This window comes from Stenella coeruleoalba, assembly GCF_951394435.1.
Source record: "Stenella coeruleoalba genome assembly, chromosome: 7".
In the NCBI taxonomy this organism is placed as follows: Eukaryota; Metazoa; Chordata; class Mammalia; order Artiodactyla; family Delphinidae; genus Stenella; species Stenella coeruleoalba.
Genome location: NC_137153.1, coordinates 56,483,579 through 56,508,307, shown reverse-complemented (window position 1 = coordinate 56,508,307; position 24,729 = coordinate 56,483,579). Strand labels below are relative to the sequence as shown.

At 40.5% G+C, this 24,729-nt stretch overlaps 1 protein-coding gene across 9 annotated transcripts in view; it reads left to right on the top strand.

Annotated features, from left to right (window-relative positions):
* The window catches only part of SH3GL2 (SH3 domain containing GRB2 like 2, endophilin A1), a 680,775-nt gene that overhangs the window by 184,047 nt on the left and 471,999 nt on the right, over positions 1 to 24,729 (top strand). For 7 of the 9 annotated variants that reach the window (XR_013829292.1, XR_013829293.1, XM_079927987.1 and 4 more), the window contains one exon: positions 21,527 to 21,595. Coding sequence is in view for 6 of the 9 variants with exons in the window: in XM_079927985.1 (XP_079784111.1) it covers positions 21,527 to 21,595 (69 nt within the window). In the remaining 3 variants the exon portion in view is untranslated. Of the gene's footprint in view, positions 1 to 883; positions 904 to 21,526; positions 21,596 to 21,852; positions 21,909 to 24,729 lie in introns of those variants that run through there. The other 2 variants (XM_079927991.1, XM_079927988.1) reach the window with 2 other exon arrangements.

Here is a 24,729-nt window from a genome sequence, read left to right as displayed (position 1 = left end):
GTGGATTTGTCATATATGGCCTTTATTATGCTGAGGTAGGTTCCCTCTATGCCCATTTTCTGGAGAGTTTTTATCTGATTATCTCAGTAGATGCAGGAAAAGCTTTTGACAAAATTCAACTCCCATTTCTGATAGGATGCTTTTTGAATTGTTAGAACCTGTTAGATGAATGTTTTTCAAAGGCATCCATTGTGGTGCAATGGGAACAGTGATATAAGGCTGTGAGAGCCTCATCCTTTCTACCAATGACCATCTGTATAAGTTTTATCAAGGGATAGACTCATGGAGTCTCCTGGTTGGATGGGACTCTACAGGTTATGTGGCTGATCCTCCAGCTGATGCCTAAAACCCTTTCTGTACAGTCTCTCCTATACTCTCCCATGTTGGGCAACTTGCCTTTTAAAGGACACATTCCCTATTTAGATGTTTCTCATGGTTAGAAACTTCTTAACTTACATGAGCTAAAATCTTTCTCCCACTAACTCCCATCTAGATTTGTCTAGTGAAGTCATGTGAAATTACTCTAATCCCTTTTCCACACAATAGCCCCCCTTACATTTGAGGGCCAAGTGCCTGCTTTCTTCCCAGGGCATCTCCAGGATAAATATCTTGATCTCTGAACCTCAATTGTCTTATCTCTTGAATGTAGTTACAAAAAGCATTCCTGCATCTGTGAGTGCCTTCGTGAGTGAGATTCCATGCTAGATGCTAAGGATACAGAAGAGAATATACTGTCTCTGCCTCCCAGAAACTCACCAGGGAAGAGAAGTGAAATGATGCAGCGGAGAGATGAAAAGCCCTCTTAATAGAAGTGTGCAAAGTGTGCTGGACCCTTCACAAGATTTTAGAGAAGATTAAATTAATTAAGATATTGGAAGTATAGTCTATACCCTATAAAAGACTGTAAGTGTGTTTGGTATTACTATTAGCGGTAGTCAGAGATGTACCAATAGCTGATCTGTCCCCATTATTTTTTCTGAAGCCTGTTATGCCTCTGACCTTTTCAGTTTGAAGCTTCTGTTTGAAACCTCTGAGTTCCACATAATTAATGAGTTTGGATAGGTGATGGTGCCCACAGGGGGCTAGAAACATGCCAATAAGTTTATCTTTCCTCCTGCTCTTGCAGGTTGTTTGGGTTCAGGGCTTGTAAAAGACAATTGTACTCAGTGATTTTTTTAAGTGAATTCAGATCTTATAAGCTAGGGACACTGTAAATCTCTGCTGATGCTTTATTGTTTAAAACTCCAGATGGTGATGGTAATACTTCAGCTTTTCTCCATATGGAGAAACAGAAGACAGCTTTCAGAAGAAAGCAGTGGCAAAATTCAGATATCGTCATTTTGTAACACTAGGTCACTCTGTGTCTCCCTCACAGGGTGTTTGAGGTTCTCATGGTGATTTTTCAAGCATCTGTTTACTTTGCCAAGCATATCGTAAATGTAAGTAAGAGGAAGAACTATATATTGATGTGACATGATGCTGAGGTTAGGGATTGCCACAATATGGCAGCATTTCTTACACTTGGGGAACTTAAAAATGCAGATTCCCAGACCCTACCTCCAAATACTCGGATTTAGCTATCTGGTGGGTGTTGGGAGAGGGGGAGAGCTGCTGCAGTGTACTTGAAATTCGTTTCTGGATAATTCTAGTACAGGTGGGCGCTGCATTGAGAAACACTGGGGGCGGAGTGCGCCTGTGATATGAGGGCAGTAAATCTTGTCCCGCCTCTGACTCTGTATTTGTTCTTGCCTCCACTAACTTTGGAGGGTCTCCTTTTTATCAGGAGTTTATATTGTGAGGAGTCAGCAAGATGAGTCAGATAGTTCCATTCTCAAAGAATCTTCAGTATAGCCTTAAGATGTCTGTAGATCCTGGTTTAGTAACTACATGACTTGGAGTGGGTTACTTTTAAGCTTAGTGATATAACCTGGATAATACAATCTACCTTTTCTTCAGGATTTTTAGGAAAACTGATTAAAGGTTAATAGGAAGACTATTATCTTCCCTAAGCTGGACAAGAACTCATTGAGTATAGCTGATATCCATTATTCAAGAGAAAACATTTCTCCATGCCATCTTGAGCATTCATTTCCTTTTGGACGTACTTTTGTTTTGTTTCGTTTTATAGTTGTAATTTAACTATTTGGCCTTTGAGTGTGCTGTAAAATGTTGGGTTACAAAAGTTCCTTCTGTTACCAAATGGCTCATCAGGATTTAGACTTCTCTGGGCCACTTCCCTTCAGAGTCTGCTAGGGCTGCTACCACCACCACTTATTGTCTTTGTAAATTAGCCGTTTTCTTCTGTCAGTAATTTCTGTTCAAATCTGATTATACCAACTAGGCTTCCACTAGGAAGTGGTAGGTGTAGGTGTATCCAGGGCACTCTAAATATAATTACTGGGTTCTTTGAGCTAGCTCATTATTTCGGCTTCATGGTGCCCCATACCCCTTTCTTTCACAGATGTCTTTAGCTAAATCACCAGTACCTGATTAGTAAACTTGCTTCAATTGTAAAAGATAGACAGTACTCTATAGTAAAAGCACATTTAAAATACACAGAAAGCAGAAAAAAAAAACCCACCGCAACGTTTTCTGAGAGACGAAGCAAGCTTACTGCTGTGGTATAAATAAATGGTCTTTGTGGATTTCATTTGCATTATTTCTGTACCAGAGTTTTCATAATGTACCCTCAAAATCTCACATTATATATTTCTTACTTCTTTTTTTTAACATAAAGAAAACTACCAACAACGATATATTTTTGAAAAGTAAAACATCATATGCTTTTTGTACATGCTTATAAGCCTTGCGAGAGCAAAAGGCCTCAAAAAATTGGGGAAAGACTCAGAATTGTTCCTCTCCAGGGAAATCTTTAGTAAAAGGTGAAAGATTTATATGATCTGAAGAGAAACCAGAGTATATTTCTTACTTTTTTGTACCATCAATAATCAGTGTTCGAGGAGTCTTCTGGCGTTTCTCCTGACTGCCCACTTTTATTTTTTACAAACATTGAAATCTTAAATTTTTAATTAAGAAGTATGAATGAGTAAATTCTCTGATTGTGTGGTGTAATTAATCTCACCTAACTTTTGCCTTTATTATCACCCACATGGTACATGCTTATAAGTAGTTAATAATTGAGTCACTTCTTTCTGAATATTAACAAATGAGTCTATATGAATTTCATACACCAACTTAAATACAAAATGCCTTGATGACAGGTCTGGTTGAGAAATGTATCTCAACAATCTGTGAGATGAAAGAGTTGTTAACTTCTCATAAACTTTCAAATCACGTAGATGAGAGTTTTTTTAAAAATTGACTGTAATGAAAAGGTAGGTTTTAGGTAATATCTTTTAACACCTGAGATCAGTATTCTCTTCATATTTTCTCTCAGCACTACCTTCCTGAGGTAATTCTGCGTTCTTCCTCTCTTTGCCGGAGGATTTCTGCTACCTACGAAGACCCTTTCCAAATGTATTTTCTGGGATTTTCTCTCTCCCACAGTCAAAACTTATATGTCTTTTCCTGATTTTTCTTTAAGCGCTCTGGCCTCCATTGTTTTTGATGAGAAGTCAGCTGTTAATTTTATGTTCCACAGTGGAACAAGTTGTTTTCCTCTGGTCGATTTCAACAATATATCTTTGGCTTTCAACATTTTGATGAGTTTGGGTGTGGTTCTCTTTGAATTCATCCTACTTGGAGTTCATAGAGCTTCTTAGAAATATAGATTAGTATGTTTTTTAAAAATCAAATTTGGAACATTCTCAGCCATTATTTCTTTGAATATATTTCTGTTCCATTCTCTCTCCTTTCCTTCTGATACTTTCAGTGTGCGTATGTTCTACAGTTAATGGTGTCCAACCTTTCTGAAGCTCTTTTTATTTTTTTCTTCTTTTTTCTTTCTTTTCTTTGGATTATATAGTCTCTATTCGTCTGTTAATAAGTATCCAGTTCAAATCTGCAGAGCCACTGTACTGAATTCTTCATTTCAGTTACTGTACTTTTTAACTCCAGAGTTTCCATGTGGTTCTTTGTTGTATTTTCTATCATTTTGTTGATATTCTCTGTTTGATAAGACATTGTCATCATACCTTCCTTCACTTCTGTAAGCTTGGCTTCCTTTTGTTCTCTGAATATACTTAAAATGGCTGCTTTCAAGTCTTGTTAACTTCTGGGCACCCGTAAGTTTCTATTGCCTGTTTTTTTGCCTGTGTATGGGTCAAACTTTTCTGAGTTTTGTTTTTTTCTGTTTTTTGGGTGTTTCATAATTTTTTTGTTGAAAACTGCACATTTTAGGTAAAATATGGTAGCACCTCTGAATACTGACACTCCTTTCCCCTTCCTTTTTGGAGGAAGTTTGTTGAAGTTGGTGTTAGGTCATTTATTTATCTGTTTAGTGACTTGGCTGGACTAATTCTGTAGTCTGTTTTTCCCCACGTTACGTCCTCTGTGACTTTCTTGCTTAGGATTTTTTTTCTTGTTTTTATTTTTGGCCTGAATTCTGAAGGGTTTTCTGTGGGTCTTTATCAACCATTTATTGATCACAGTTTGTGCTTAAGCCGCCCTAGCTACTTAGATGTGTGTGTGTGGTTTGCAGACTGCTTTCACACTTCAGGGAGTTTACAGTTTCTACCCATTTTTAGCCAGGGTCCAGTAGTTCAGAGGTCTTCTCTCCAGTCTCTCCAGGGAGGGTTCAGCACTGGCTAGGCACAACGTCTTCCAGACCGCAAGGGATAAATATGATTTTATTTTTAAGCCCAACTTCCTGACTTCCTTCTAGGTTAGAGTGGCTTATTGTTTAGCCAGTGTTTTGGTCAAAGGTTTTGCTTAAACCTTTTAAGTCAGTAAGGCTTCCACATTTTGCTGATGGATCTATGTATGGCTTGGGGAGTTTTCATGACTGCCCCAAGTCCCACTCTGGTTACTCCTGAGTGGGTACAGCCTAGGATATGTTCTCCCTCTTTAGGACCCTCAGGGATGAGTGTGATCCCAGGAGCACTCTTCTTGGATGTCTCTTAGGCTTTGTTAAATTTATGGCTGGTCCATCATTTTGTAATACGTGTGATACATCATGATACTTACATCTTGAAGCTACTAGGCGCATGTAATTATTTGCTTGCCACCGGAATCTCCATTGTTTTTGACAGTGTCCTTAGGCATGAACTTCTCCCTGCTGTGTCCCCCCAAAAAACAGTCGATTCAGGCAGCATCCTAGAGCTCTCTGTCATTAGGGCTTCCCTCTTCTCCTGGGCAGAACCTCTGTGCCATTACATCAGCTCTTTGGACGGGCACAGTAGCCCCCTTCTCCCTGAGTGACAGCCCCTCTCTACAAGCAGGCACTGCATGGTTTTTTAGCTTGCTTCTCTCAGTGTGGAATCTTTGCCTGATGAGTGAGCTAGGATTGCTCACTTGGTGATTGGAGCCCTAATGTTCTCAGCCTGTTGCTCCTGGGGCCAAGCCCTGCCCTGCAGGTAGAAAAGGAGTCGGGGAAGAGGATGTAGTCCTCTCAGCAGCACCTGCCCAGATTTGTGCTTCTGCATTGGAGGGTTAGGAGTGGAGGAATGGGAGACACTGGCAGCCTAGCCTGCCTCTCTCAGATGAAACCATAGCCCTAGACTAGGAGCTGGGGAGAGATAGAACCCTGTTCTTGGCTGTCTTGTCTGTTCTTGGCTAATCTACCCAGATTAGAGCTTCCATCACCTCCTCTTTTCCTGATTTTTTTCAAGGCTTTGCTGTAGGCTAAGTGATATTTAACTCATCTGGCGATTAATCCCTTGTAGTTGAATGTGCTTCTTAGGTTGTGGTTTCTTATATCTTTATGTCTCTCTCTGTTGCTAGTACCATTAACGTCATAGGAAGTACTCAGTAAATGTCCCTGGATGAATGAGTGGATGAATACCATATTTTTCAAGTGATGTGTTTATTTTTACTCAGAGTGGGTGATGTATACAATGGAGCTTTTGAGTACTTGTGAGCTCTGCTGGGTGTGGAAGTAGGTCTACACTCTGCTGACCTAGGCCAGTCATAGCCAGTCAGAACTTTCAAAATAAAAGGAGGATAAAGAACTACCACGTGGCACGTGAGTAAGAAAAGACAACCCAATAGCAGAGCAAACATCACTAGCAACCAAAAAAACAAAAAAATAGGCACATGTTATGCACAGGCAGCCCATAGAATAGGTATCCCAGTAGATCAGTTAGTGTGAAAGGATGTTCACCTTCCCTAGTAATCAGGAATATGGAAATCGAAAGCAGTATTGTAATATACATCCATAACTATCAGATTTGCAAAAATTAAGAAGTCTGACAAAACTAAATATTGAGGAAGATGTGGAGAAATGGGAATTTTGGTACACTGAAGGGGGGCTATAAATTGGTACAACTTCTTGGGAGAGTAATGTGGCAGTAATGAAATAAACTGAAGATTCATGTATCATGTGTACCTTATGACACAGTAATTTCACTTCAGGGCACATATCCTAGAGAAAACTCCTACTCATGCAGCAGGAGACACTCACAGAGGGATGCTTATTGCTGTACTGTTTGTAATAGTGAAAAGCATAAAACGACCCAAGTATACATCACTAAAAAAATAAATTTTATGTAGTCTTACAGAGGAACACTGTACAGCAGTTCAAGTGAATCGTCTGCCTCTACCTACAGCGACATCTGTAGGTTTGATGTGTGACAAGTTATGGAAGGATGGGTGCAGTATGATACCATTTATATATGCTAAAAACAGAAAATAAACCTTTACACTGTTTACAGATTTTATAGCACAGGTTTCAGCATACCATGATCTGTGGGCCAAATCTGACCCATGGCCTATGTTAGAACAACTCACTAGCTAAGAATGATGTTTATATTTTCAAATGATTGTAAAAACAAACAAAAAGCAAGCAAGCTATGGCTTTTCTCCGTAGCAGGTCAGATAGGCACTCCAAGGGAAGCTTGGAGCTCTGAAAGAAAGTTTACTGTATAATAGGGAGAGTGTGCTTTAATTTAAAAAAAAAGTATGAGGCATAGAATGTATCTGATTATCTTATAAGCCTGCTGTAACAAAATACCATAGACTGAGTAATTTATAAACAACAGAAATTTATTTATCATAGTTCTGGAGGCTGGCAGTCTAAGATTTGGTGTCTGTTGAGGATCCTCTTCCTAGTTCATAGATTATCATCTTCTCACTGTTTCCCCACATGGCAGAAGGTGCTGTCTGGGGTCTCTTTTATAAGGGCACTAATCTTATTCATGAGGACTCCTCCCTTATGATCTATTCACCTACCAAGGGCCCCACCTCCTAATACTATAACATTGGAAGTTAAAATTTCAACATATGAATTTTGGGAGGATGAAAACACTGTCTATAGCACTGACCGTCAAGTCCTAACCTAGTTCTGCTTGCCACTTTACTAAAAATTTGCTACCCCCTGGTAAACATATGCTCTGTGTGTCTAGAGTCATATTCCCTCAGCATAGCCTGGTGGATAGTTCCAGCATCCTTCCTCCAGCCTTTCTGCCCCAGGAGTTTCTTCTATGTCTTGGAATTTTAGCTTTTTCTGGGTATTGCCTGACCTATCTGGAGGCAGCCTTCAACCAGTGGAAACATGAATCAGATGACTGCCCCAGCTTCATCCAAGGAACAGTACTGAGGTGTGTTCCACATGGTTCCTCACTGGGACCACTGCAGGAGCAAGCCACATTACCCAATTCTGGAGTGTGGTAACCAGCTCCAGAACACACTTTTCTGGGCTTTGCCTTTCTCTGCCCCACTCTTCCTGCTCCCTCATTCTGCTTGCTGGGACCACCATGCAAATAAACTGCTGCCACTTCATGCATGACCCAGACTCTGTTTGGGGAAGCTCCAAACTAAGACAGACACATAGACAGTAAAAGAACAAAACTGCCGTTGGGAAGGAGAGTGGTACTGTGGGGGTGGTGGAAGCAGAGGGGGGCACAGGGAGCATGAAAGGAGCTTTAATTATATTTTTACATTTTACTTATTCATAAGTATCCACAACAAATAGGGCAGAAGGTGAGCTTTTTAAAAGCTGAGTTGTGTACAGATGGGTATTTACATTTTAGAGTTTGAAATCATGTGCCAGATTTCTATGTGAAAATAGTCTTCCTCTTAAGTTTTCTTCGGGAACCTGTTTCTCATGGTGCTTAAAATCCAGCTTCTGCCTTGACATGTTGATCATACCTTTTTGAGTGAAAGTAATTCATTATGAGAATAAAAGAAAGGCACCCATATTTAAATAGTAGAGAAAATGCACCAGAGTAATTCAATTGAAAGAGACTTCCCCTTCATTTTTTAAAAAGATACTTCACAGGATAACTTTCTCCTCTAGTAGTAGTGATGTCGAAAACCTTCTGCTGTGTTCAAGATATGCTCCTGAGCTCTAAATGACAGGTTGAGCATGCTCTGCGTTAGGAAGTATTATGTAAGAGCAGAAGGTAATTCACTCCAGAGAAACACAGTTTACAGGAACTATAAAATAACTCATTGGGAACATTTCTTTTAGATTCCAGAAAATTAAGTCCCACTGTGGGTTTTCATGCAGAGTGTAGAAAAGGGAAACAAAACCAAAACAAAAGGACAACAACAACAAAATTGTGTTCTCTAAGCCCCCTTAGAGAGCAGGATGTTTTTATTAGCATATTTGGGATTTGATGCAGGCAAGACTTCTTTCAGAAAGAAGCCATATGTTCTCTTGTGCCTGCCAGATTTGTGACAATCACGATTCTGTGGTCTTGCAAATGAAAGCAAAATGTTGTGTAGCCCTCCCAGCAGGGATGAAACCTTTTCCTAAAGCAGCATCCTTTTGTGATGCCCAGCTCTCATTTGACTGAGCTGCTTTGCGCTAAGTATATCTAGCAAAAGGTTTTAAAATTATAAATCCTTTCCTTTTACGCTCATTGCTCTTAGGATGAAGGCCTTCATTTGGCCCAAAAAGGCCTGCAGTGTCTGACTCCTGCCAGCATCTCCAACATCATCTTGGGTGCCTTTTCCTTCCCTCTCTAATCTTCATTCATGCTGGGCTCTTGGAGGAGCCATGCTTACCCCGGGACCTTTGCACATCCTCCTCCTGGTCTCTTCCTTGCCTGACAAATAAAAAGCATTCAGGGCTTCCCTGGTGGCGCAGTGGTTGAGAGTCCGCCTGCCGATGCGGGGGACGTGGGTTCGTGCCCCGGTCTGGGAGGATCCCATGTGCCGCGGAGCGGCTGGGCCCGTGAGCCATGGCTGCTGAGCCTGTGCGTCTGGAGCCTGTGCTCCGCAACGGGAGAGGCCGCAGCAGTGAGAGGCCCGCGTACCGCAAAAAACAAAAAACATTCAGTAAATACTTTCCAAATGAATGATAGAGGTTAGAAAGTAGCAGAATCTTACATGGTGGTGGTGGTGGAGATGCTGTGGCAGGCAACAAGCATATAAAAAAGGCACCACTTCTGTCTAATCACCAGTGTTTTAAATGGGTATGGAATAGGCCAACTCTTCCTTTTACTCTCCTTTCTTATTTTCATCGTAGTCTTATCAGCAGTCATGCCACCATATTATCTTAATAATAATTTTTTAAAAGCTGTTTAAGTTACTGTTGGAGAATGTGTCCAGAGCTGCTGCTGATTATCCTGTATCCATATCCACTTCTTGCCATCAGACTTTGCCACCAGTAGAGGGGTATTTTGAGGGAAGGAAGAAGAGATAAGTACAATGATTGTTCAGGGGAATGATACCAAATAGAACTGAAATAGGAAAAAAATAAGCAGACCCAATTAGTGCATAGGTTGGTGTACTGACATACACTGCAGGCCAACCCTGTGCCAGGGCAGTGCTGAGCACTAGGAAACAGAGATGAACAAGACCAAGATCGCTGCCTTCTAGGAACTCTAAAACGTTGGAGAGGCATTCAGGTAGATGATGATAGTACAAAATACAACCTAACAAGTGCTGAATAGAGTTTGACCCAGTGTTACCGAACCAAACTTGGGTCCACTCGCCTGATGTGCAGCAAAGCCGAGCTGCTGACGCCAGGTTGTGGTGAAGGACATACAGTGTTTATTGCCGGGCCAGCTAAGGAGACTGGGCAGCTTATGCTCAAAAGACCTGAATTCCCCAATGGCTTTCAGGGAACGGTTTTTAAAGACAGAGTGAGGGAGTGGATCGTGGGGCACCTGATCAGCTCGTGCACTGTTCTCTGATTGGTGGATGGTGAGGTAATCCTGTGTGATCAGCTCGTGCACAATTCTCTGATTGGTGGGTGGTGAGGTAATCCTGTGAGGTCACAGGGATCAGCATTAATCAGTCCTCAGGCTCCAGCTGGTCTGGGGGCTACATGCTCATGGTCATCATGTAGTTAGCTTCTTCCACCTGGTGGAGGTTTTAGTATCTGCAAAACAATTCAAGGACATGGCTAAGGACATTATCTGTAGCCCCTGAGGAAGAACTAAAGGTTCTTGACTAACCTATTCTTATTTTGTCTTGCTTGACTGTTTTCCTTTGTTTCTGCATTTTCTCACTTTTCTGATGAAATGTGTTCTTTGGAACTCGGGGAAAGCCTAGGAGACTAAAGCTTTTCTACAAACAAGAGGCAGGTGGGGGATATGAGGGGTGGGGAGTCTGTCCTTGGGAAGGCCCTACAGTGTCTTGCTCAGTGTCACCAGGGCTGTGGGAGCACAGAGGAATTTGGACATCTTTACAGGGGAAGGTACAGGTGACCTAGTGACGATTTGATCACAGTAGGTACATAGGCACAGGAAGAGAGTTACAGATTTATTATTGAAGGACAGTAAAACCTAACTGATATTAATCAAGTCTTGTTAGTTACCAAGAAAACGCTTAGCAATGATTTTTAGCAATATAGACAGTTACGGAAAGCAAGTTAAATTTTTTAAAGAACTTTCGTACATTAAACTATCCTCTGATGTTGCAGATTGGTATCTATTGATTACCGCTAACCCAAGTAGACTCTCTCCTGGAAAGCAGGATTTTTCTTTCTTTTTTTTTTTTTTTTTTTTGTGGTACGCGGGCCTCTCACTGTCGTGGCCTCTCCCGTTGCAGAGCACAGGCTCCGGACGCGCAGGCTCAGCGGCCATGGCTCACGGGCCCAGCCGCTCTGCGGCATGTGGGATCTTCCCAGACTGGGGCACGAACCCATGTCCCCTACATCGGCATGCGGACTCTCAACCACTGTGCCACCAGGGAAGCCTGGAAAACAGGATTTTTATTGAGTATGGGAATCAAGGGACCTGGGTTTCAGTCCTATCTCTGGTATGACCTGGCTGTCTGACCATAACGTATCTGTTTATCTCAACCCCACGTCGTCCTCAGTGCTCCCCACCCCTGCTCCTCTCCCTACCCTCCAGCACACACAGGTACCCATGGGATGATGTAGTCCCAACAAAAACACAGTTTTACTCCTGCAGTGCTTCTATTCTGAGGGGTGACCAGACTCCCTCCTTCCTGCAACGTCACCTCCAATTAGAATTGGAATCCCTTATTTTGCCAGAAAAACCCCAACCCCCCCCAAAGGAAAAAACATACTGCATGCCCTCATGAATGTATTCACGTTCCTCTCACATTCTCCTGCTTAACCTCTACTTGCTAACTCCATGAACTGCTATAACACAGAACTCTGGCTACGTGAGTTGATTTGATGAGAAAACTTAAGAGGTCACTTCTGAAAAATGGGTTCTCAGTATAGCATTGCATTCTGAAATGTAAGTCTCCAGCTCCTCTTTAACGGGTAACGAGTGCCCGCAGGAACACCATTTTGCTCTTTAAAGTTCCTCATCTGGGTCGATGCCGTATGTATTAATGGCCTTCAAGCCTTTATTTGGCCTGGATTTTGGGACGTGTCTGTGTCTTCCTTCTACCACAAGTTAGTCCTGGGTAGACATAGTTTGGAAGTCTCAACCTTACAGTCGCCACGTCTGTGATGTCACTGTGTTACTGTTAGGTAACAGAGTCACGTGGTGGTTCTTAGAGAGTAACGACACTAATCCTTTGCATTGGTGAAGTGCTTTACAGTCAACAAAGCACCTACTCAGTCATCTTATATAATCTTCATAACTGTCCTGTGACAGTTATGAATTATGTCATGAATTGTGAATTATGACAGCTTTGAATTATCCACATGTCAGAAAACTTGAGAGGTAAAATGATTTGCCCAAGGTTATCAACCTAGAAAATAACACAGAATGTCCATCACCTTATGGATGGACAAAGAAAATAGGGTATATTCATCCAATGAAATATTATGCAACCATAAAAGGAAGGAGGTACTAATACCTGCCACACAGGGATGAACCTTGAAAACGTGATGCTAACTGAAAGAAGCCAGAAACAAAAGACCACGTCATTATATAATTCCATTTCTATGAAATATCCAAAACAGATATTTCCATAGAGACAGAAAGTAGATTAGTGGCTGCCAGGGGGTGGGGCCTTGAATGGAGTTGAGGCTGACTGCTAATGTGTACCAGATTTCTTTTTGGTGTGATGAAACTGTTCAAAAATTAGATTATGGTGATGATCACACAGCTCTGTAAATATACTAACAGTCATTGAATTGTATATTTTAAATGAGTGAATTTTGTGGCATGCAAATTATATCACACTAAAGTTGTTAAAATTTTTAATTCAGTTTTCTTTTCCCTACACCCCAGAGCTTTAGGGAAGTGACTTTAGGAAGTGTCTTCTTGATACATATTTGGCTTCACATTTCCCTGTCATGAGAAGAGATGCCCAGCCTCTTCTTAAGTCAGTCCCTTCCAAATATTCCTCCATCTCTTCTCTCGTGTCCCAATTGAACAAATAAGAGGACAGCCTTCTCAGGGTCCCTGTGTCCACCACTCCCTAGCTGACATTAGCACATCAGTAAGCCTGAGAAGAATTAAAAAGACAGTATTCTTTCTTGTGTCCTTTCCATAGTTTATTTTTTGGCATATTTTTATCAGAGCTTTGCAATCAGTCAACTCATTCAAGAGCAAGTCTCCCACATGGTTGGTTGAAAAGCACTGGGCAGAAACTTGAAAGGAAAGGAAGCCAGTAGTGCCAGTTTGGAGTGCTGGAATTGTATTTAGACCCTGTCCCCAATTTAATGTATAACTTTGAGCAACTCTAAGCCTGGAGGAATGCCAAATACTTCCTACGTATATGTTTGTGTTTATATAAGTGTTTGTGTGTGTGTGAGAAATATAACTATTGGTACAGAATTGACTGAGGCAATAGGAAATGGGACAGTGAAGTGAGTAGTTTCTTTCCACACCTTAAAAGCATATTGGGAAAGAAGGGGTCAAATTAACTCTTAGATGATGTGGGATGCAGTGACATTACTCTGAACACATGCTCTAGCTGTTGCAGCAGGCTTGCCTGTGAAATATACCCTGCAGGGGCAGAGGACACTCAAAGTTCTAATAGTAGAAATAACGGGTAAAAAGCAAACCAGGAATTTGTATGATTGTCGGGGAGGGGAGCTTCCTCCACATCTCCTTCTCCAACTTCAGCATGAGCCTACCAGGTGTGAATCTCCACAGTCGGCTGCAGTGCAGGCAGCAAACCTTGAAGCTTGAGGTAGAAGCAGAGTGGTGCACCCGTCAGGGCTTAGTCTTCTTAGGTGGTGACAAGATGCTTAGCATTCAGGAAATTCTGCCCAGATTATAAATGAAATCTGTATCTGTATCTGCCTTGTCACTAAGGTGCTTTTAACATTTTTGGTTCAGATGATGGAATTTCTGTAGGTATGAGTTATCAAACTTGATATCTCAGACAGGGATCCATCTTTCTGAGTTTTGTGTTGTTATTCTGTGTTCCCAATTGAATCCCTCTATTAGCACGTCAGTGATTTTTCTGTATAAGGTGGTGGATCTGGTGTCTCTTTATTGAATGCCAAGTGGTTGTCCGTCCACTTTCATGACTATCTCTGAGGTCTCTTCATATCTTCTCTTTATTGTTATTTAAGGTAAAGCTTACTACAGCTAAGAGCATGGTGCTAGCTTTCTTTGGCTTAGGAAGAAAGGAGGATTTTTCTCAGGATAGAGCTTGGCTGCCACATTTGGTGATGCAAAATGCTATATAGAGAGCTGAGTGTGGATGCGTGAAATACTTGCAGGAAGTCTCTCAAGTGTCTTCAAATACCCATTGGCTTGCAGTTTGTCCTTGATGTTTGCTTTCTGCAAAGGTGAGGTATCTACCTTGAATGGATGGATGGAGGCTGTCCAAGCGTTAGTGATAGAAATGGAGCATATTCTGAGCTGCCTGCCCTGCAGCTGAGACCCAGCAACTGTCAGTTACTCTACTTTTTATGGGCATCTCCTACTAAAGATGATTTATTGTCTTTTTTTTTTTTTAATTTTAGAAGGAGATTTGCATCAAAATAACTCTAATCTGAGAATCTGGGGGTGGGAAGGGGGAGAGTTCCATAGCATTTTCTCTTCAAACACTTTGCATGGCATTTTCTCTTCTCCTTCCTTTCCTAATTGTTATCTACCTTTGATGTACTATAAACAGCACTCCAGCAGGTAGAAATTGCATCAGTTAGGGTTCTTCAGAGAAACAGAAACAGTAGGATATGGGGGCAGAATTTCTTCTTCCTCCAGGGAACCTCACTTTTGTTCTTAAGGCCTTTCAGTTGGTTGGATGCAACCCACCCACATTTTCAAGGATAATCTTATTTAGTTAAACTCAACTGATTGTGGAATTAACACATCTACAGAATATCTTCATAGCAACAGCTAGATCAGTGTTTGATTGAATAACCGGGTACTATAGCCTAGCTAAATTGACTCATCAAATTAACCATAATACAAATAGACATCAAATTTTAAATTGGAAGACATCTTAGAACTCTCCTGGTTATCTAACCACACCCTACCCCTGCCCCATTTAGTGGATGAGGAAACAGAGGTCCAGGGAAGTTTGTGATTTCAGTTCACACACACACAAAAGGGCTTCCCAGCAGTTTTTCTTAACAATTGAAGGTCTGGTACTACTTCCCCTTGCCTTATCAGCTGAGTCATCAGGCATTAGGTTCTAGGCTATTCATTAACCAGGACTGAAATCCCAAATGATCTACTGGTACCTTTTTTTTCTCTTTTTGAGTTCTTCTTTTTTCTCAAGGGATTTTATGACTGAGCTTTAAATAGAATTTAAAAAAAAAATACTGTGTGACATAATTCTAGCCCCAAGTCTTAGTGTCTATTTTTAGCAGACACTGTCTTTTTATGTTTTGTTCAGTTTGGGTGGCTTATTGCAGTAGACTATGAAAATGTGTATTTTTTTCCCCTATTGCCAGGGATGGGAAACTTTATGGAAATACTCTCCCGCTCTGTGAATCCCCCTTGCTAAATTACCCCTTATCTGATGAGGAACTAGATTATTCGGGGGAGTTGAAAAATACAGAAGTGGTTATTGGTTTTTTATTCTGCACATTTTATATACTTAAAACTTTTTTTTTTCTTTCTGAAGGACAGAAATAGGATCACTTGTGAATGAAACTGTAGGTGATAGTATAAACTATGTTTCCAGGGAGGGACTGAAACTTGCATGATACCTCTCCTACCAACTCCCTTTGAGGGGTGTGTGTAAGTAATTAGCCACATAGTCCATGGGCGGTTCTCACTTTAGGGAAACAGGGCTTAGAAAGTTACTGCTTTTAAGTCCAGTGAACCACACCAGAAGCTCAGAGAACATCATGTAAATTGATTTCTGCATTTTCTATATAGTATTTGACAAGAAGCAAGATAGGCTGAAAGCTAGGGGAAAGGCCAAAAGCTTAGCTCACCTAAACTCACTTTAAAGTTTGTGGCTCCAGACATTCAAAGAAAATCATTCGCCATTCTATTGAATTCTTGGGGCAGGGGGTGGGGGGATCACTAGTTTTTAGATTTTTAGGAACCTTTCTATTTTTCTTCAATACAGTGAGAAATAGCACAGTTAGCTCAATTAACTCAATTTAGATAGATGAAAATGCCTTTACTCATTTTCTAAGAAAGAATACAACGTTTCTTGACGGGAAAAATAAATATATATTTTTTGAAATTCACTTTCAAAATATCATGGCATTTAAGCATTCCAATTTTTAATGACAGCTAAGAAAAACTAGTGTGAAACCTATATCCCATAAAGTGTTATCCACCCTGCCTTTCATACATGGAAATACCACCATCTGGAAAAACAAGATCTACTTGTATTTAGCCAGATACCAAGAAAATACTGCTGTAATTTTGACTTTTCTGTTTCCTTCTGAATATTGGGTATGTCATCAAGTATTACCGTTTAATTTTTAGGACCTAACCAATGAATAATAATTAAAGAACTTTCATTAAGATTCAGAGTATGGGCTTCTTTTATTGATCATCATAAGTGATGCCTTTCTACAAATATTGGGAAAACAATATTTTGAATTTTCTATTTTTTTGCCTGTTGACAGCGAAGAAGATATGACACTTTACAGGGGAGGTAAGAGTCTCAGAAAGAAGACTGAGAACCAGTGCTCACTCATAGTGAAGGGTCCTCCTTCAATTTATTTTTGTCTTAGAATAATTCACTGAGATACATTTTTTTTTCAACTGATAATTGTCTGCTCTGCAAACACTGTGTTAGGTGCTGCAGTCTCAGATGTTTTCAGATAAAGAAGCATGTGACATGATTCCCACCTTTTGCATCCTACAATAAGACGAGCAGAAGTTCTCAGCAATTTTACTCATCAAGTAGCTTGTTCCAGGGAGTCCAGCAGATGATGTGTTTCATTAAGAGTTCACAGGAAATCTAGTAACTTCCATCTAGGGCAATCAAGATGAAGATGGAGAAGGTGAAATCTGGGTGAACAACTTAGAGAATTGGTAGGATTTGAAAATAAGAAAAGAGAAATAGGTCCAGATACAAGGCAGAAGGAATTAACACAGCATATTTGGTGGATGCTAAGGAAACCTGGCTTTGTATAATGAATGATGAGACAAAGCTAAACAAAAACAGGGACATTAGGCAGTAAATAACATTGCAGTAAATAACTTTGCAGGGACATTAGGCAGTGACGTATGAATCAATTTGGTCTTAAGTCTATTGAATTTCACTGATGTGATTTTCAAGGAGGCCTTTATAAAAAGTAGCTGGAGATATGGTAGTTGGATCTTCAGGGTTTGATTGAAATGCAATGCAGGGAAGAATCAGAGCTGCCACTAGAGAATGGAGTGTCTTTTGCCTAGAGTTGACAGTTAATGTGGGAGAGGATGAGTCATTGTTGGAAAGCGGGAGGCATCCTTTGGGCTGGGAACAGTGGTCATTTATTTAAGCTGTCTCCTGCTGCTGGTTCCCTTGACATTTTTCTTATTTGGCATATAGAAAAAAATAGCATGAGACAACACTACTGCAGACTCAGAATTAAGACTTAATTTAAAACGTGAGTTGATTATATTATTTATTTTCTTTTTTTGAAGAGAAAAACTATCCCTGAGTGAGGTAATCAGTCTTCTTTGCCTTACTCTATGCCTCCTTTCAGTCATCTTAACATTAACATTTACAAAACTACCCTGTAGTTCAGTCCACAAATCTTTCCTGAGTATGTGTTGTGAGGAATACAATGAAGAATAAGAAGAAGGTGAGATTTTCGGTTTGGTTGGAATACAGAATATATGGAGAGTGTAATAGAAAATAAGATTAAAAGTATAAGCTCTCAGGCCTTCCCTGGTGGTGCAGTGGTTGAGAGTCCGCCTGCCGATGCAGGGGACACGGGTTCGTGCCCCGGTCCAGGAAGATCCCACATGCCGTGGAGCGGCTGGGCCCCGTGAGCCATGGCCGTTGAGCTTGCGCGTCCGGAGCCTGTGCTCCGCAACGGGAGAGGCCACAACAGTGAGAGGCGTACCGCAAAAAAAAAAAAAAAAAGAGTATAAGCTCTCAGTGTTGTGCTGCATGGGTACAATTGAAGATTTTGAACAGAAGAGTTGTTTTTAGACAGTACAGGTGGGCATATCGACTCATTTATACTGTTTTGTTTGATTCACATAACTTTTGCTGGTATTTATTTAAATAGGGGATCAATTTCTCAAAAAGCAAGCATATTAGCTAAAGTGTACTAAACAGCATCGGAAATCATTCAATTCTATGAAATCTTGGTTTTAGGAACCACCTCACTGGAAAATAGTAGGGCAAAACTATTCTTAAATAAATGGTGCTAGGTGAGGAAAACAAAACTCATCGTTGGCCAAATGAGCTCAGAGAGCCTGTCTTCCTCACCGTGACTCTTACACACAAAGGCAATAGAAGTTTTAGTAATGTTATGTGAAGAACAGGAGGAGAAAATGTTTGGCATACTCCTTAGGAGCGAGAAGATTGTTATTTAACACATTGTTTAATGCAATGCCTTGATATGTTTAGATCCTTTGTGACTTGGGGAAAAAAATAGCCCAGAGAACAATGTGGATGTCGTTTTGAATACTCTTCTTTTTCCGTGAATCTAATTAGATAAGAAAATTTATATCAACCAAATAATCAGACCAGGACCAGTATCTACCTGTTAGCTTCATTCAGTATATTTGGTGAACTGTTTCTCTCAGAGCAGCTCAAATGTCAGCTTTTGTGGAGAATAGATTCATATTTTCTCTCTCTCCCTTCCTCTCTGTCTTCCTGCCTTCCCCTGCCTCCCCCTCAGTACTTAAGCCAAATAGTTAAAGCCAGTGGACTGATGAGTTGTCCTCCATGTGAGTTACCAGGACTAGTTCTAAATTACTAATGGCCAGTGTGATCCCATTTGATATAGAGCCAGCAATTGTGGTGCTAACCTGTTGATGGATGCAAAATGGGAGGAAATTAAAATTACTCTCAGTTGAGCAATATGGGATTGAAAGTATTATATAAGCCCTTGTGCTTTTGATGAAGGTCATATTTTATGGCTGAGAGATGGCCAAAATGTGATTAACCCAAGGTTACCAGGATTCTCTAATGTTACTGTAAATGGAGACATTTCTCAGCTGCTTGGTTTTTGTGACAGTTTTGCAAATGAAAATTAAATATCTCATTCACGGGTCATGGGAGGGGTATATCTATAATGATCCTCTTCAACTAAAATGGGGCCTTGTGATATAGTGAGTTCCGTGACATCGAAAACAGACAGGTAGAACTGAGACAGTTGAGTCGGGGTTGTGTAGCTTATATTTCTTTATTGTGCAGGAGTTCACCAAGATTAGAGTTTCCCAACCCAAATTTAACAGAAAACCACATACTTCAAGAATAAGACACAAGAGGGGCTTAAGTATGAGCTAAAACTGCCATCACTGAGCAAAGTGAAAGGGAGGGAATCAGTGTAAAACTCATAGTAAAATTAGTTTGGTGATAGGGAAAATTCGGTATTAATAACCTTTAAGTCCCCTTCTATCCCTTTTTCTATAACTTAAACCTCAACATGCAGGTTAAGTTACTGGCACTTGGAATTCCACTAGGAGGTTCTAAACTGAATCCTAAGGCCTTCCCATCCCCATTTCTGGGTTGGTAAACATCTTTAAGAGTAGGTAAAGAAGCTGACTTCTGGGCCAGATCACAGTTGATACAGGCTTTTTAGATTTGGTGATAGTGATGCTACACAAAACCTGGATCTGTGCAGACTGTTGAAATAGTTGATAGCCATCATCACCTAGGATACAGGTTAAGTGAGAGTGCTGATGTCAAGGACCGAAGGTTAAAGCAGTGAATCTAACTCTGGCCATCTGGCCCTTTGAATCTAAAGGAACTTCAGGCAGAAGTGGCCAGCACCACGGACAGCTCTTTAGTGCTGTGGTGCAAATGCAAAGCCACCTAGGGTTTACTTGGGAAAATTGCCTTCCAGGTCCTGGTTCCGCCTCTTCCTAGCTAAAGATCCCTACCATGGACAGGCAGTTTAATTTACTCAAGCCTCAGTTTTCTCATCTGCAACATAGGAATAATGTCTGCTCTACATAGTTCTTACGGTATGCATACTGGATGATAAATTACAAGTGAAAGTACCAGTTATACAAATTAAAAATGTGAATATTGTTTTTACTAACATTTCATTTTTAATCATTGACCTTTATCTGCCTAACATTGTATTATGTTAATGAAAATTGCTAGATTCTTCTCAGAGTATGAAACAACAGTTAAATAAACGGATGGGAAAGACCAGGGTATTTAATCAGATATACAGTTTACTGGTAAGAGAACAGAACTAGGATATATTGGATGTCTTGTAGGTTCACGCACCGGTTTTTATATTTACTATGCCATTTATTTTCATAACAACTCTGTGTACCATGGCAGTCCATTCCATGCCCTTCCATCATAGCATATTCCTCCTGTTAGTGCTGCTGAGGTGAAATCTGGGCCAGAGTGGTGATAGAATTCAGACTCTTGGTTTTCCCAAGAGTGATCTCTTCTAAAGGTTTTCCTGATGGCAGAATGCAGGAGTTAAAGAAAGAGCGTGTAAGGACTATACCTCAGCCCCCTATAAGGGGATACCAGAGCTCCCACGGCCAGAAAGATGGAGCCACGTATCCCAGGACCCTTTTAGAAGGAGGTAACCCAAGCTCACTTGGATGACCCAAGTTGTTACTGAGGTTGCTGCAGGTCTGGCCATGATGGGGATCCTCTGCAAAGACCCTCAACACAGTGGCTATTAAAGGAAATGGAAAATTATACTTCAGTATCTGTGTATGATAACTTTATGTAGCACAGTGACATCTTAGTAAAAAGCATCTAACTACCTTTACAGTTATTTTAAGAGGAATGAAATTCTGGTGTCATTAGCATTTAATATTTCCTGTCTTTGATGAAATTAAAGTATCTTCCTTGGGATCCCTTCATAATTTTTATTAGACTTAATTTGAGTCTTTATTTCAAAACAGAATAGAATATCTAATCTTTTAATGAACATGAATTCTACATGTGGAAAATGACCATTGGCATATGTAAATTGATGAAAATAAAATGTATGATAATGGGAATTGATTGGGTAGCAAAGAAGTACCCTCAGCATCTTTCCACATAGTTTATCTTATGTATATAAGGATGTAGACAGCTTCAGGGAGATTTATAAGATCTGAAGATCAGCTAGGCTGATATTTTTCATACCAGTTTGATAGATGCTTGTGATTATCTGTTCAACAGCCCATTGAGGAATAGGTTGAAGATGTAGCAATTTTCTACCTAGGTAGCATTTTAGATCCATTATCAGAGGGAAATGATTATTGTATGATGCTCTTTTCCCTAGGAACTTTCAAAATGAACACGTTAGTGATTTGATAGTTGTGTGATGATTTATATACTAGAAAGAGCACTAGGGTTGAAATCAGAAGATATAAGTTTGAATTCTTGCTTCAGTACCTACCAGATGCATGGATTTTGGTAAGTTGTTCATATCCGCTGAGCCAAAGCTGTCTCCTATGAAAATGGGACGGCCCACCTACATCAGAGAATAGTTATGAGATTGTATTAGATGATGTTTGTCAAAGTGCTTAAAACTTGTGACACATGTTTAAAAGAAATTTTATTTATAATTCCTTTTTTGGGTTATTTTCTACAGAAAGTGAGTGAGAAAGTTGGAGGAGCTGAAGGAACCAAGCTAGATGATGACTTCAAAGAGATGGAAAGGGTGAGTCTTCATCACTCAGAGTTCCCTTGACATAAAATTGCCCAGCATACTAAGTGGAGAAGAGAGAAAGGAAAGGGGAAACCGTTCTCCACTGGTACCTGAGAATACATTTTGTTATTCTTAAAAGTACTCTCCTTTTAGTGTATATTTTAAAACAGAAAATGTAAAGTATCTGGGTTTTTTTTAACTATCCTAAGAACAAAGCTTCCATGAAGGTGAAATGTCATAATGGATTTTATCATTACTTTTCCAAATAGGGGCAACATGGAGCTGGTGTTTGAATTGTGCTGGCGTGGGACGAAAAGAGGATAAGGTGGGGAATGATGTACCAAATGTTTTGGGGAGAGTTTGAGTCACTTTCTAGCTTTCGAGAACTTTCCTGAGGGGACTGTGCCAGCCAGAGGCAGCATGTGTAGTGAACACAGTGGTGAGCCGGTCTGACCTTGGCCTGAGCTCCACTTCTACTGCCTGTTGCACAAGTCAGCATATTGCTCTGAGCTTCTCTATTTTCATAAATGTAAAAGGAGAATACACATTCGTTCTTCGGAGACTTTTATTAAGGATTAAAAATAATATAAATCATTTAACATTCTTCCTTAAAAGATAGCAGGTTCTCAACAAGTGAGAGTGGAGGTGGTGAACAAAATAAGCCTTTTTATTTTTCTTGTGACAGATGCCGTATTTTCTCTTTTACTTTTCTTTCACTTTGAGACTGTCCATGGAAAGAGATACATAGGCTTATGATGGAGGGTGGGTATTGCATTGTGCAATTAATTATTTTAGATTTTAAATTGTGGATGAGTAAAGGATCTGGGAATACAAACCCTGCACTTGAACAGAGAGGATGGCGAAAGCCTGTGATACCCAGAAACCACATTTTTACTTTCTGCCCTGTCTTTTTCAGTTTTTCTTCTGAAGAGTTCATTGATGAATACAACAAATTTTTGTTCTGTACCTCCTCTGAGACAGGCATGTAGGATATAGTAGTGAACAGGATAGATAAGATTTCTGACTGCATTAAATTCATAATCTAGTGGGGAAGACAGACATTGGACAAATACTGACCAGTGTGGCAAGGGTAACGAAACATGGCACTAGAGAAGCTTGCAACAGAGGAAACTCACCCACATAGGGTGGTCAGGGAAGACTTTCCTGATATTTAAGTGAGGATATAAAGGATGAGTAAGAGTTAGCAGAGCCTAGTGCGTTTCTAGTAAAGGAAACAGCAAGCAAGAGATAACCGGACAGGGACTTCTGTGGTGGTCCAGTGGCTAAGACTCCGTGCTCCCAGTGCAGGGGGCCCAGGTTCAATCCGTGGTCAGGGAACTAGATCCCATGTGCCGCAGCTAAAGATCCCGATGCCGCAACTAAAAGATGCTGCAAGCTACAACTAAAGATCCCACATGCTGCAACAAAGACCCAGTGCAGCCAAATAAATAAATAAATATTAAAAAAAAAAGAAAGAGAGAGAACTGGACACATTTGAGTTCCTGAATAAAAGATGAGTTGCTGAGAGACAGGAGTCTTGTGAAATGAGACTGTTTAGTGTTTACCTAGCTGGTATTTCTGGCTAAGTTCTTGAGATGGACCTCCCCGATAGAATAGGGAGCCTCACTGATAGGAGATTTAATGAGTCTCCAGAACCCGACACACCTGCTCAGAATGACTTGGCTTCGACTCCTCTGCTCGCCATAGTGTCCTCATAGTGCCACTCCCCTCTTTATGAGCAGCCCTGTGGGTCTGTTTATTTGCACCAATCTCTGTCTACACCCAGTCTTCCTTCGTCTCCCTTATCCTTTGACGTCTCCCTCCCATCCCCACCCTGGAGGGAGTGTATAATATTCCACGTGGCCAGTGCCCTGTCACTAATGACAGATTAGGCAGGTGTTTAGGAATTTAGGACTAAGGAATCAGAATTTGAGTCCTGCTTTCAGCCTCTGCCAGGACACGAGGTAATAAGCTCGGTAGCCGACTGCCTAAACTGAGACAAACTAACTTTCTATTTCTTAAATGAGATTCAAAAGAATAAGAAATTTGGAGAACAGTGTTTATAACTGAACAACTAATTGAGCCTTTGAATCCATGCCGGTCTTGCAAAGTAATTGAAATAAAAGAGGACCTTACAAACATTTTACTTCAGGCAGAGACCCGCAGATGTCCCTCTGAGTCTGTTGGTAAGGTTTATTTCTCCTGTTTCCTAGAAAATAATGAGTTTCTGAAGCTTTTATTTCAAAATCTAGATATTACCGTAATAAGGTTTTGCTGGTTGAAGAACACACTTGTGGTCTTGTATTTGGGTTTATAACTAAGTAGACTGAGAGATTTAGGTTTTAGTGAGGTGTGGAAATTGTTTATTCCGCTTCATCCCACACATCTTTTGCCTTATCTCTACTCATGTTAAATTCACATTAAAGGTAGAGGTTTCTGGGGTAATTGGAAAGCACATGCTTTAGATTTAGACTCCAAATCTGTTCTGTTTATATGTGTATTACACACACAAACATTTTAGCTCTGCAGGTTTTCCCAAACCTGCAGAAGAATCACCTTTCCATGGTCAATTTCCTGTTCATCAAGCATTTAGAGCAGAGAGACCTTTGTTCACTGTGTTCTCAGAGGTGCAGTGAGACAACAAAATGAGATGAATTAGAGGTTTGCATCACACAGCACTACTGGGAGAGAGAAGTGGGTATTCCTAGAGGTTGCTTCCGTAATCAGCCACCACATCCACTCTCCTGCTGAGATACAGTAAAGTCACCACGTGCATCTCTTAGCCCTTGTAGCCTTCCCGTCCTGGAGCTGACTGGGTGGACTCCTTCGGCTGTGTTGTGGCTGCAGGAACCCTGCGTGTAACCATTTCTGTCCTCCTCCTAAGTGCCTGCATGGAATTGTTTCTTTGTTCATTTTAAGTGGTATTTGTTGCTTACAAGCTTCCTCACAGACTAAATTTCTTACCATGGTACAGACATTGTGTGGATTTTTTTTCTTTGAAAAGATGCAGATTTTTTTATCAAGAGGAAGCACTAGAATTTGAGGGATCTGGTTTCTTCGAAATTTACATCAGTTGCTGCAGTGATTGTGTGTGTGTGTGTGTGTGTGTGGGTGGTGTGTGGGTATGTTCATTAATTCACATGGAA